The sequence below is a fragment of the Phoca vitulina genome, unplaced genomic scaffold, assembly GCF_004348235.1.
Source record: "Phoca vitulina isolate PV1807 unplaced genomic scaffold, GSC_HSeal_1.0 scaffold66, whole genome shotgun sequence".
NCBI classification, from domain to species: Eukaryota; Metazoa; Chordata; class Mammalia; order Carnivora; family Phocidae; genus Phoca; species Phoca vitulina.
The window spans coordinates 4307144-4322209 of NW_022589769.1; the positions used below are offsets into that span (position 1 = coordinate 4307144).

General features: G+C 41.5%; 1 protein-coding gene across 4 annotated transcripts in view; it reads right to left on the minus strand.

Moving 5' to 3' along the window:
- Positions 1–15066, minus strand: part of TXNDC11 (thioredoxin domain containing 11) — a 58705-nt gene that overhangs the window by 32269 nt on the left and 11370 nt on the right. For 3 of the 4 annotated variants that reach the window (XM_032392153.1, XM_032392154.1, XM_032392155.1), the window contains one exon: positions 2512–2605. In XM_032392153.1, coding sequence (XP_032248044.1) covers positions 2512–2605 — 94 coding nt within the window. Of the gene's footprint in view, positions 1–2511; positions 2606–12502; positions 12633–15066 lie in introns of all 4 variants that reach the window. The other variant, XM_032392152.1, reaches the window with a different exon arrangement.

Consider the following 15066-nt stretch of genomic DNA (forward strand, 5'->3'; position numbering starts at 1 on the left):
ATTATGGAAAGTCGTCGTTCCAAACTTGTCTTTTTCTTCTAAAAATAGTTCATTAAACTTAAGTGAGAGCTTACCCACAAAAATGAAGTGAAAAATGATGAATCAGAATGAATCTCAGCTCTTGCAAAGTTCATATGCAAAAGGATTTTACCAGACCCCACTAGAGTCACAAGCTAGGGAAGAAATGTAGCCAAGGTAATCAGAGACTAGATTTATTCTGAGAAGAAACTGCCTGTGATCATTTGTCAATATTAGGGATTTGACCAAAGAGGTTTACTTTGTTCCTTCAAATAGTTTTTACCCATTTATCACCTTCCTTTGCTTAAAAAAAGAAAAGAAAAAAAAGGGGCTAAAAGATTACTGTATCTTGTACTTGGAAAGGTTCTTCCAAAAAAGAAGTAATATTTTGAAAACCTCTGAATGAAAAAGTAATTTAAGATGAATCATTAGCACACAATATAAGCTAACCAGATAATAAAACATCCTTCCACCATCTTGAAATGTCTTCAACTCAAGAACTTGAATGCTACCATCATGTTGATGAGTAAGTGACTGCAGATTGGCCTTTCACGTTCAGTTTTCACTTGAGATCTCTGAGGGGCTTTCATTTTTTTTTCTTTTTTTAGATTTTATTTATTCATTTGAGACAGAGAGATAGAGAGAGAGAGAGCATGAGCAGGGAGGGGAAGCAGAGGGAGAAGCAGACTCCACACTGAGCAGGGAGTCCGACACCGGGTTCAATGCCAGGACCTAGAGATCACGACCAGAACTAAACGCAGACGCTTAACCATCTGAGCCACTTGGCGCCCCAGGGCTTTCATTTTCTCTCTTTTTTTTTTTTTCTTTTTTTTTTAAAGATTTTATTTATTTGACAGAGAGAGACACAGCAAGAGAGGGAACACAAGCAGGGGGAATGGGAGAGGGAGAAGCAGGCTCCCCGCCTAGCAGGGAGCCCGATACGGGGCTCGATCCCAGGACCCTGGGATCTTGACCTGAGCCAAAGGCAGACGCTTAACGACTGAGCCACCCAGGCGCCCCGGGGCTTTCATTTTCTAAAAACATTTTTGAGTACCGGCTTCTTAAGCTTTTTTATGTTGGCAGTATGCTGCTTTCAAAATTCAAACTTACACTAAGTCTTCTTAGTCACCTGAATCTGGGCAGCTCAGAGTCTTTCAAGTGGACAGACACATACTTATGTGACAGCCTGATTTCCTCTCTTAATGTCCCTAGTGAAAAACACGAATGCAGTAGTTCTCTATGCATACAACCCTAAGACAGTGTCTATCTTAAAATGGCCAGTCATATGACTGTTTGATGTATTACTAGTATACTATTCTAATCCTCCTCCCCTCAAAATATGGAAGCAATCTAATACCCAGTAACAGAAGGACAGTTACATATTTTTGGTTGATCTACTGGGGGAAAGATGACACAGCCATCAATCTGATCGCTCACTTGGCAAATAGTGACTGAACCCCTGCTATGTGCCAGATGCTGGAGGAAAAGCACTTACTGAAGACACACGGGCCCCACCCTCAGAAACTGCACAGTCTGAGGAAGAAGACAGACATTAAACAAATCTCATAACTTCATACATAAATACAAACTATGTTAAGTGCTACAAATGAGAAGCAATAGGATACCCAACTGAGATCAGGGGAAACTGTAGAAGTGGTATTTGACTGGACCCTGAAGGATGAATTGGGGTCTGACAAGTGGAGACCAGGGCCCTAGAGGCTGGGGAGAATGGACCCTAATGTGAGGAAGAAGGGGCAAGAGTGGGTACCAGCTGAGGGTCCACTGGTCTAGTCCAGGGGTGGGGGAATGGGCCTGGACCAGCACGGTAACAGAAGACAGACAAGTGAGCAGATGAAGGTGTATCAGAGGAGACAGACAAGTGAGCAGATGAAAGTGTATCCAACAGAAAACTGACAGGAGGTCATGACTGCTACAGAGAAGAACATGGAGCAACATGAAAAGATGGGCAGGACACAATGTTTCATTAAAAAGTAGGGACCTCAAATAATATATGATTCAGCTGAGTATAAACAAATAAAACAAAATTTTATATATATATATATATATGCACACTTATGCTGTAATGTGACATGACTTTTATACTTGTAAAAATACTTCCCAAAGGAAATGTATTCCCAAATTATGGTATATCCAACTGGTAATATAACCACTAAAATTCTGACCAAAACTTGTAACTATACACTCAAAAAGGTTATGGCATAAATTTTCAACTGCAAAATATGTAATTGCAGACACAGTATGATCAAACCACAGTTTAAAAAGCTACACATCTTAGAGACTAGACTGTATTTGAAATAGCATAGTATTTTGTTTGCCAATAGAACACAAAACAGTGTATTTTATATAAATACAGAGAAAAGGAATCGGGAAATTTAAATATATAATCATAAGGGTAACATATGTAAAAGAAGATCTCAATATACACACATTTGTTGTTGCAAGTACCAATGTCTGGATAGGAATTATTTTTACCTTTCTTTAGTGAGTGCAGCGCTGAAGTGAAGAAGGTCAGATAACCAGGAGGCTGGGGCGAGCCACTGAACTCAAAGTAGCCGAGGACTCCAGGCTGCAGGAACAAGAGCAGAATGAGGTGACTGAGGGACCAGAGGCCACTGTGTCACAGGAATATTTTATATCTGGACATGCCATCATTATTTGGCAACTGCAATTTGTGTTGTGTTTCATTTTTTAAGAAGGCTAACCACATGAACAAAGTTGCGGAACAGGACTGAGCTTTCCCTCCATCTAGACAACCAACAGGGTAAGGGATGGAGACGCAGAGCGTTCACAGGGGCATTCAGAGCTGAAACTTCCTTCCCTCTCCCTAAGTGGGTCTCTCCACCCTCTGCTTACAGTTCTTAGGCAGACTCTTAACGATCTGAGCCACCCAGGTGCCCTGCTTAGAGTTCTTCTAGGTCCCTGGCTAGAAACCTCACCATCAAGTTCAAGTAATTCATGCCTTTTGTTTAGTGCCTCTAGGCAAACTAAATCAATGATTTCTTTATAACCTTTCTCAGATTTCTTCCTCAATCGCTTCCTCTCATTTACTCTAAACATGCCTTCACACTTAGGGAAATCAGGTTAAATGAGACTGGCTCAGCTAGTGTTCAAGGTCATCCTTCCAGGGGCTCTTTGCCCCCATACCCAGACCCCCATTATGCAATGACAACCTTCCTCTCTGGTCAGGTCAGTCTGTGGAAGGACCATCTCTTACCCTCTTGCTCCTCCACTCCCACAAGTTTCTTTCCACCTGCTCAATCCATTTATCTAAGCTTTAGCACAGAACACCCCTGCATTCTGCCAAACCAATTAATTGTCCCCTACCAGACCAATCCTGCCTTCCACGTCAGGGTAATTGCTTCCTTCTCTTGAAGGCCCTGTGGCACAAATTCTGTCTGATGGCATCCTGTGATAATCGTATCTGCCCTAAAAGCCAAACTGTGAGATCCCTGGGGAAAGAGTGCTGGGCCTGGAGTCTGACACTGAATGGTCTTGGGTGGACACTTCAATGGAAAGCCTCAGCCTCCTTCTCTGGCAAATGGGGACAATTCATCACAAGGTTACTGAGAAGAATGAGCTTGATAAAGCACTAGGCAAATGTAAAGACCCCTTTCTGGCCCTAAAGCACATGCTTAATAAGTAAATGGAGCTGATCTGATCACTGGGACAAAATCAGATCCCAAAGGTAAAGTAGAAATTTAATCTGTTGGTAAAATTTTACATCAGTACACTGTAAAAAAAGAGGAAATTTCTGATCTGTAGTGGAAAACACACCCTTTCAAATCTAAAACATTTGCTTATTTTAAGATTCAATTTTAAATAAATCAACTGGTTTTTAGAAACAGAGAGTCAAAATGTTTAATCCTAATATCTAAAAAAAAGAAAACAGCACATAAATTTATTTCTCAAACAACTGAGGAAATCAGAAAACAACATTTTCTTCTGCTAAACTCCTTCAACATGTTTTTAACAAGCCGACCCAGAACTGACTTCAAGTAGAATTACAGTGTTTGGGTTCTTACGGTTTCAAACAAGGCTATGACAGTGTAATAAGCGCTTCTACCGAAAACAAAGAAAGACAACATCTTTAGAAATTCTAGTCACTTCGTTAATATTGGGCACAAAAGATAACAAAAATGGAAACTAACAGAAAGACAACAGACTCATTTAAGTTTCTTTAAATTCTGACCAATCTTCCAAACCAAAATCAAATGGAATAAATTCATCCTACATATTAATAACTGTTTCATGGCTAAAAATTAAATGAGGTCAATTTCAGCCCTCTTCTCACTCATGCTAAGAGTGGACACATGGCCCATGAGCATGCATCTGTCTACACGCATGGTGCAACTACACGTGTTCATGCATACATATGAACGGGTACACATAGTAGTGAAGTAAGGAAAATGCGAATTCGGAGTCTTCAAGGAAAACCCAAACTCAACCTTTCAAAACGAGTAACGGGGTGGACACCTCTATAAGGGAAGAATTTCTTCTTGTTGACAGCCTCACAGCTGCAGTTTTCCAAGGGCCTTCGTAGTTTGGAGGAAGGAGCCTCATCTTCAAAAGAACCAGCACTGCAATTTTCAAGCACTTTGACCACAGCAATCCCATAAACAATACAAAGCAAACAATCCCATCTGCAAAATTATTTTCACTTCTCATTGCCAAAGAAATGAAGACCATAAGACTCAACAACTAGAGGGAATGATACAAAGCTACAGAAATTGTAAAAAACTAGCCATTCAGAACACAAGGAACAGGCAAAGTCTATTTCAAGTGTTATTTTTCAAATATGCACAATACCATTAACGGTCTGTATTAAATTCTGAAAACTGGCATGTCTGAGAATGAACCTTAAAATATTTCAAACAAAAAAGTGCATATTCACACACAAGGACCTTTCTAGGTCCAGGCCCATAGTTTGCTCAGCAGCAAATAAACCCAGGGGCCACTGCCAGGCAGACAACTCTGTCCGGGCCCCGCCCCTGTGAGGCTCTTTCAGATGAGCCGGCCGAGCACGTAGACCTGCCTGACGCTGGGCTGAAGTTGGGGAGCAAGCCCTGCCGATCCACAGGCTGTCCCTCCTCACTCGGATGCTTACCAACGTGTGAAGGTCTTCCACCCCCAGGGTCCTACTGGTCCACTCCTGGATGCTTAACTGGCCACCAGGTGAGCGGACACAGGAGCTCAAGTGCCCGTGCTCTTCCCTCACGCGTGTAACTGGTCAGGTTTAATCGGGACCCACGACAGTAGGAAGACACCTCTGTGACCTCCTCTCCTACCACTGTGCCCTCTGCTCTGGCTCCACCAGTCCTAGTCCTTCCTTAGGATCTCTGACTTCCTGTTCCCTCCTCCTGCAGCACTCCCTCCATCTTTCCTCAGGGCTGCCTCACACACAGGCTTCAGTGGAAGTTTCTGCTGCAACATCCTTTCCTCAGAGGAAAGGCTTCCCTGTCTTCTAAATCAGTTATACCATTCCTCCCTGCCCTTGCGTCTACCACATCACCCTCCTTCATTTTCCTTTGGGCACTTATCTGAAACGACCTTGTACATTAGTTTCCTAGAGCTGCCCTAACAAATTACCTCAAACTCAGTGGCCTCAAACAACACATTTATTCTCACAGTTCTAGAGGCTAGCAGTGCGAAATCAGGAGGGCAGCAGGACTGTGCTCTCTCTAGAGGCTCTGAGGAAGAATCCTTCCTTGCCTCTTCCCTGGCTTTTGGTGGCTCCAGACATTCCCTGGCTTGTGGCTGCATCACTCCCGTGTCTGCCTGTGGCTTCACATGGCCTTCTCGCCCGTGTCTCTGTGTCCTCTCCTCTTCTTATACAGACACCAGTTATTGGGTTTAGGACCTGCTCTAAGTCCAGGATGCTTTCATCTCGAGATCCTTAGACACCTCTAAAGACCCTATTTCCCAATAAGGCCAATGCTGAGGTTCCGGGCAGACAGGCATTTTGGGAGGACACTACTCAACTCCCTGCACCTTGTCTGTGTTCCTGTTTGTTGTTTATCTCCAGAGGGTCTCTCTTGTTCATCACTACATATCCACTTCAGAGAGTACCTGGCACCGGGCAGGCACAAAATAAACATTTGTGAACGAGTGGAAGAATGGAGACAAAAAGAGAAATGAGACAAAGCGCCTCCTACAATTTAGCAAGACTAAAACATGATGAGTACCAGATTACAACCTGACCCAGTTTGCATGCTTTTAATTCCATTCCATGGGGTACAGTATACTCAGCACCTGCTATCATGAGGAGGCTGGAAAGAGGCTATTTATAGGAGACCAGCAAATCCTCGTCAGCATAAAATATTTCTTTGCTAAGTGAACACCATTTGCAGTGAGGCATACATTTTGGCAGACGGTGTGCACACCCTCTAGTGGCCGTAAGAATAGTAACCTCAGTGTTTCTACTCCATGGCACTGGAAGTATTTCTTACTAATGTTAACTCACACCCGAGAAAATTCAAAACTGTTTCATTCACGGTGCTATCAACCTAGGAGTTGACAGAAGTGGTACCTATTTATTTGCTCAACTGCAGAGCAGACTTTTACTAACAAACAACAGGTAACAGCAGGTGCCAGGCATTCTACTAGGTTTTTCTCCAAAAGGCTCAGGTTTTCTATCACCAGGCAATTTTCCTAACACCCAACTTTCCCCTCCAAAAGATTCCCAAGATTGTTCCCCATCCCACTTAAATTTAAAACAATGTGGTTTGCCAAACCTGCTAAGAATAAATTAATGGATGTATGCTAAATCACTGATCGTAAGTGGATAAATTATAGAAAACTCATGAAAAGAATCAAAAACTATTTTGGCTGCAAATACAAGATAAGCATTCTAAATAATACTGTTGGCTTTTGGTAGGTAGGTTACAAGGCACAAATCAGATGATTCTGTCAAGTGCTTTCAAAAACAAAAAAGCATTATTGATGTAGAAGCTACTGATACCTGTCAAATGATACCTAAAAAAATACTAAAATTAGAAGAGCCATAGAACTCCTGACCTTGTAAGTGACATTACCATTACCGAACGCTATTCCCTGCCCACTCAACTCGACATTCACCAAAATAAAAATGCCCCTGGCATATGTTTGTCTATGTTGTCCACAAGTAATAAACGACACTTTCCTGTCTGTATCTTAAACAGGCAGGAAGAACCCTCAAACAAGAGGGATTCTACAGATGGAGGGAATGAAGAAAGCAGAATTTCTTTTTCTTTTTTAAGATTTTTTTTTTTTTGAGAGAGAGAGAGGGAATGAGAGACAGAGAGCATGAGAGGGAGGAGGGTCGGGTGAGAAGCAGACTCCCGGCTGAGCAGGGAGCCCGATGCGGGACTCGATTCTGGGACTCCAGGATCATGACCTGGGCCGAAGGCAGTCTCGCTTAACTAACTGAGCCACCCAGGCGCCCGAAAGTAGAATTTCTTAATATGGTTTGCAACAAGAGGACTTCAAGCTCTTCTTCTCCCTCTGCAGTATCCACTGGCAAGTTTACTTCAGTTTCTAGCGGCATTCATTATTTATAAGGCAGGTATGATTTCATTTATTTATTTACTTATTTACTTACTTATTTTTAAGGAATCTCTACACCCAACATGGGGCTCAAACTTACAACCCTCGAGATCAAGAGTGCACGCTCTCCCAACTGGGCCAACCAGGCGCTCCAAGGCAGGTATGATTTTAGTGCATATCTGAGAAGAAAAATCTAGATGTTACCCTGCCTCGATACTGTGACTATCCTACACAGAACACCCACTCAGTAACATGAAATAGTGAGACCCTGCTGCCTTAACAGCAGGTCAACACCCATGGCCCCATCCTCAATCACTATTTATTCTTAAAAACCATTCCTAAAAATGAAGGGGAAAAAGTTACAAATTAAGAAGCCAACACCTTCAAAATTTTTCTATCCTGAAAGAGAAAGCCTGAAAAATGACATAAAATAGTTAAACACCCAAAGTTTTAACTTCTAGATCCATAGTGAAGTTTCAACTCTGAGACCTTAAACATTTCTTTGGACACAAGCAAGAATTTGGGGAGCCAGAAGCCCTGGGCTACAGGCCAGTCTCCACTGAGGGTTAAATTACACCCCTTGTGCCCCCCACCTTCTGAATCTGTTTAGAAGGACCTATCATTTCTATCTCACATGGCTATTGAGGAAGATCAGAAGCAAAAGCACGTGAAAACTGGAGGGCACTTTACCAGAGCATAGTTTACACATTCTTTGTTGGCTAATAACGAGTAAAGTATTTTGGAACTTACAGAAACAAGTATTTATAATATTCACCCTGCAATGTCTTTCTGTGATATTCAATAAATCAAAGGCAAAATTATTTTCCTAAAAATTGCATCCGGGCTCAGTGTCATATTCTACTCAGTGCATCCGGGCTCAGTGACATTGCTAACGTCAGGACTAAAACCTAGAAAACTAGAGTTAATGACGAGCAAACCGATTTGGGCAGGTTTGAGATAGCAAGTCAAATACAATGTTTTCCACTGGTTAAAAACTTCTACTGTTTTCGGTAATTCAATATCAAATCAACTGAAAGAGGCTTTTGGAAGGATTCATCTGAGGGACTTACAAAAATTCAAACCAAGATAAAACTACAGCATTTCTCTTTGTGACAGCAACATAAGCATATACATATATGGTCAGGATACACATAATAAAAGTTTATGTTAAAGGTTATTACTTCCAGAATATCATCACTTCCCAAGTAATAAACACTAATGGCACAATTTTATGATGATCCAAACTGCTCACAAATATCTCGATTAAAGACAAATAAATTTACAATTAATCAGTATGGTTTTTTTTAATGAGGGGACAATTATCAAATGCACTCCTTCAGGGTGTCACAAACACACCTAGAGACATAAGCAAAAAGCACTGCCATTCTAACAAACCTGAGAAGTGCCACAAAAACATTAAAGCATTATTTTAGCCCAATTCTGGTATACTTAAATTTAAATACACTTAATATTGAAATCCCTTTACAAAACACAAAAATTACGAGATAAGGCTCTTGATCAAAAGATGTACCTTTCATAGTAAGATTTCTTTAAATTAGCAAGACCCCTAACATATTAGGAAGCATATTTTGTGGGGAGGGGCAGTAACAATTTGAGTATAAGGCTGAACATCACGGACAGCTCTACTGATGACAATACAACTCATCCTGTCTCTAGTCCCCCCAGATAACGCTCCAGGATTTTCCAGTCAAGGCACTGCTTGATTTCCATATTCTCTCTGCCACTGTGGTATGAGATAAGCTTGCAACAATTAGATTGTGGCATTCTGCGTGCTACCTGAAAAAAAAGATCTGTTTGTTCTAATACCTGTGAAGCATCCTAAGGCCTTATTTGGGAAAAACAGTAATTTACAAGAGACATTCTCAACCGAGGTGATTTTGTCCCCCTAGGGGACATCTGGCAATGCCTGGCTATTTTTGGTTGTCACAGCTAAGGGGGGAAGGAAGTGCTACAGGTATCCAGTAGGTGGAGGCCAAGACTGCTGCTAAACATTCTGCAAAGTGTGGGACAGCCCCCACCCTCACAGAACTACCTGACTCCAAGTGTCAATAATGCCGAGGTTGGGAAACCTTAATTCAGAGGAATGTCCAGAAGCATATTGTGCTCTATAGCGGGGCCTCCAAAAATGCCTTTACCTTTCCTCTTTATTCGACTCTCGAAGCCATGGCGGTGGTTTCATTTCTGGATCTAACATTTTGCCGTTACGTTATCTTACAAAGAGTGTGCACGAAACCGAGACCATCTAGGCAGTGTTGGTATGTTTCACAAGATAGATGGTTTCACAAGTGCCATGCTGGGCTGGCCTCCTGAGTTCTTTCACCATTAATCAAATATTGTCTCTTGCCAACCAGGCAATTTCATCTCAGTGAGAAGCAGCCCAGTGAAAGATGATACTAACATGATAAAAGCTATCTACCACTTTGGGAGGAAGCATTCTAAAGGCTGACAGGCCATACGGGGTCCCATCTTGGCAGCACCTTCTTGGTCCTGTTTTAAAGGCAGTCTGAACATTGCTGTACATCATTCTAACTCAGCGGGCCGCCGAAATGAGTAATGTCACCAGCACATCAGTGAGTCTGATGTGAACTCAGCGTCAAACTTGGAGCATCATCTCTGAAAGCACTGCTAACAAGCAGATTCAGAAAATGCAGAGGCTAAAGGTAAGGAACCAGCCTTGCTGCTCAGTCTTAAAGGGGAACTCGCCTCTCTCCTGCAGGTCCAACCACAGAGACACTATAGAGGCCATAAACAAAACAAGATCAGAAAGAGCTCTGATACGGATGTTCAAAGGCATGTCTCAAAAAAACTTCCCCAACCAATAACTGACGAACCTTCTTCTGCCTCCCTCTTTCAGCCTCTAAACTTCATCAAAGTCAAAATAGTCAGAAGGGATTATGTGAGCCAATTCCCTACCTTCAGAGACTAGAAATCTGTGTAAAACTCAGAAGTCAGAGACTTGCTAATGTCAGGACTAAAACCTAGACCTCTAGAGCCCTAGCTGAGTCCTACTCCTTATCACATGACCCCTGCTAAGAACTGGCTCCGAACTCTCTGGATACAGATCTCCAAAGGAGCTGAAAATAATGAAGTTGCCTCTCGGTACTCTTATTATAAGGCTAAGTGATCTCAATGTTTTCCATACTTTTCTTTGAAAGGGTAAACACATAATATATACTATTTATTCATGTGCCATTGCTCGTCTGCCATTTTTCCCTTTATTTTTTAGGAGAAACTCAGTGAAAATGTAAAGAAAAAAACAGAGGATTTCAAGCAAAACTAGGCACAGTGTCCTACGGAAGTCCCTACAAAGCCTACCTGAAGGAAGACCTCTTCACCCCTGCAGGTCATTTTTTATCATCTTAATTATAAAACAAACAAAAGATTTCTTATATAAGTAGGAAGTTCCAGCAAACATTACACACATGTCGAGTTCTCTCAATAGTGCTAAATATCCAGGATTTTCCCATGACGCCATTTCTATGGATAAGTTTTCATTTATTGGGACTCCATCCTGCAGGCATTTTCATGTCTTATTTAATCCCTGTTTATAGATGAAGGCATGGAGGCTTAAAGAGGTTAAGAAGCCCATAGGCCACACAGCTAACAAGTGACGGAGCTCAGTGTCTAAATCCTGATTCTTCACCATTCTGCCGTACCGCCTCCGTGACCATCATCTACTGCAAATCTACATGAAAACCCACTTATCACACAACTATTGCAGCTAAGAGTTAAATGCCCGTTCCAGTCCCCTGATGCCTGGCAGGTGAGTGACCTGCCCCACGTCACAGAACCAGTTAATGCTGCCAGTGGGACCAGGCCCAGGCACCCAGGGTGGCTCCCAGCTGCCAGCCTGCCTTGGCAGAATGAGAGACAAGCCTGTGAGGGGCACGGAGAGCCATCCCGTGCCTGCCCTCGCAGAACGAGAGACAAGCCTGTGAGGGGCATGGAAAGCCATCCCGTAGCCACGTAAGAGTAAGGACACATTCACTCTAATGCACAGCTGAGAACTTACAAGCAGAATAACTAGATATTAACACTGCTGCTTAAAGAATCTACTCAGAGTTAACACATAAACAGTGTTCCTAACATGACCGAAAAGCTGTAACGACAGAAATTCATGTCCAATCTACATAAAATCTCCCCAGTGCAAAAGGTAAAATCCAACCCAGTCACAATTACTAAATCCTCAGTGAGGTCTGGATTCGTAGGGTTTATGTCTCAGGTACCTATGGTCCTGTATCTAAGTATCATTTTTACTTGCTGTACCCAAGTATGATTTACACTTGCTGCAATGACTTTTTCTGTGGAACTGTTCTTATAATTTATTGAGATTATTTTAAGCTTTATACTGGCCTCTCAATAATAAGAGGTCCTGAACACACACTGAAGATCCTATAAAAAACAATTTATCAGGGATGAAGCTGGCAATGGGAAAGCAGCAGAGAAGCCATGTTAGGAAACTTTCTGTTAATAAGACCTTGAAAGAGTTATGCACTTTATAAAATAGAAGGGCACACGTTCTCAGTTTTTTTTAAAGCTAAACTACAGCTGACAAGTAAAACCAAGTATTCCATAGTAACATGCCATACAGTGTCAAATAAAATTTTTAGAAATTTGCAGGTGCATATAAACCTGTAAGTTAATTCTTATCTGCTCTAAGCTCATAAGACAAACTGAAAGTCTGCTGGAAATTCCCAAACAAAAAATTCACAAGGTTTACAAGTGTTCCATTCTCTCAAAACTCACTTGGCCAAACCATCCCTACGATCGAGTATCTCAAAAATCATTTAATTGGGGCTTATCTACAATGTGATCTTTTCATTGCTGCAAATCAAGAGGTATAAAAAACCCTTCTAATATAAACAATCCAACACAACCCAGTGAAACCTTGGGGATGGGAGGAGATATGAAAGACAGGTACCTCGTAGTTTGAGAGAAAATCTAGTAATTCTGATTGAGATGGGATGTAGAGAAGTGGTTTCATCACCCGGCGGATAAACTTCTCAATGTAAACAGCACTCATGGGGCCTTTGTATTCGATTGGTCCAAAACTAGTACCAAAAAAATAAAAATAAAAAAATAAAAATAATACACCATGCATTAAACCTGTAACGTATAACTGAAATCATCAAAACCACAAGACGATCCTGACTGCTTCATAGGTAAGTAGCCTGTGTCCCGGGAGGTGAATGGAGGACCAACTGAGAGTAAGCATTTCATGTGCCGGGTGGCACAAGCAGCCACTACTTTTCTATGAGCTTAATTCAACTGCAAACTGAATTTCAAACAAAGAACATTCATTCTAGCCTCTGGGGGAAAAAGAAAAATTCCCATAATAATATTTCTTTAAAAAACAAAACCAAACAGAAAGGCAATCCTGGAAACTGACCAAATGCTTAAAGGATTGCAGGATCTTAACTACATAATTCAACGTGGGGGGGGGGGGGACTTTCTTTTACACATCACTCTGAAATAAAAAACAAGCTGAGCAACTGGCCCTTGGCCTACTAAAACGTACTTATTAAATATTCCCATAGGCACTTACACAAAGGATCACTAAATAACCTGAAACCTATTGAACGCTTTACTATAACAAAAAAAGATAATGGGAAGGGACAAAGTTAGGGATCTGCAAAAATGATCTTATTTTCCCTTCCAGGTGTGCTTAGGGATGCACAGCAATTTGATTTAGCATTGCTAAGAAATAAGACCAACTTTCAGTTACCCTCCTAAGCTAATCAGAATCCTCACATGGCTTTCTTCAATCTTGCACAATGCAGACGCTGCTCAAATATAACTGAATGGTATGTGGCGGGATGGGGGAGTAAGGTGAAATATAATAACTCCATAACCATTCTTCTGTCTAAATAGAAATTGACATTAAGCTTGCTGTTAATAGCAAAATAAACAGAGCATAGTAAAGATTTACATAAATGCTGTGATCCCAATACCATATGCTTACATAAATGACAAACACACATATAATGGGATGAGATAAACACAATTCTTCAGGGTGCACTGAAAATATGATGCCAAACAAAAGAATGTTAGCATGAAAAAAGTAAAAATAGCGCTCTACATGCACAGCTGGGAGACAGAGTTAACAACTCTATCAATTCAAGACCTACATTAGTTTAAAAATTACCACCACCACCAACCCCATCAGCCACTAACAATTTTTAATTTAAAGGAAGAAATCAAAAAATCATCTGATAACACATTTTGTTCAGCAAAACGGAGCCAACAAATCTGGAAACGTCATCTACTCAGGCAAACAGGCTCCTGGAGGGTCGTTAGAAGGATCCCAGTGACTTGTAAAAGCTGAGAAGATCTCAGAATGCAGGTGCAGAACACATTTTACCAACATGCCACAGTCACGACCACGGGACGAGCTGATCCAGGGCTGCTGAGCCGTGAACAGAGTGTTAGAAGAAACTACTCCCTGCCTTAGAGCCTTTTATAAACTTTCTTAGTGAGTGGTATCAATACAAGCAAAAAAAATGGAATCTACTTAAAAGCAAAACAGAGAGTCTATTAATCTCAGCAGCCACTAGTAGGTAAGCCATTACGAACACAGGAACAACAGAAACACACGGACAGCGATGGTCTGTCTGCCCAGGGATGAGGCTGAGGGGCCACATTTGCAAGCACTATTAACCAAGAGAACCTCAGCACCACCGAATGGTCACAAGAGAGCTTAGCTGAAGACACACATTCATTCATGTGTGTTATGTATAGAACAGAGAACTTGCAGATTCTTAAACGGGATATGAAAAGGCTATCTTTCAGGTATCTCTGTGCCTTAGCACTTGCTTGTTTTTGGTACACTGGGAATGGGAGATATTCAAGTGAGTATTAAGAGGTCTGAACGAACTGAAACAAGTAAAACCTAACAGGCAAAGATGAGGGGCAAGCACTTCAAGGAGAGTATCAACCTCAAATTCCTCATAAAATGAGAAGGATGGACTAGATGTTTCTAAAGTTCCTTGCCTGTCCTTTCAATCTTTCCATAAATCTAAGAAAACAAACAGTATAAGACAATATACTGCACAGCCATATAACCCAAAAAGATATTTGGTACTTGATTCAAGGGAACTCTCCTGATTTTAGTATCACATCAAATTAGGCCCACCTCTGGGCAGTTGACTTGGGTTACCTAGTGGCAAGGCCTATACTCCTCACTAGGCACCTGTGACCTATTTCCTATCTCCAAATATTGTCTACTTCCAAAAAGAGAACTGCAGGGACCTTCGCAGGGCGAGCTTATTTATCCCATTACAGAGCAGACAGCTTTAGCATCTTCAAATGCAACAGTTTACTCTCTGAGAAGTACTCTTGTATCTAGAAGAGACTTTGAAGGTGGAGATGGGGTAAGAAAGTGCATTTTTGCTCAAATATTACTTAACAGCTCTTGAGAAACAATACTACATGCCACACAACATTTTATGTTAGAAACATGAGGTGTGATGGAACGTGACAGATAAT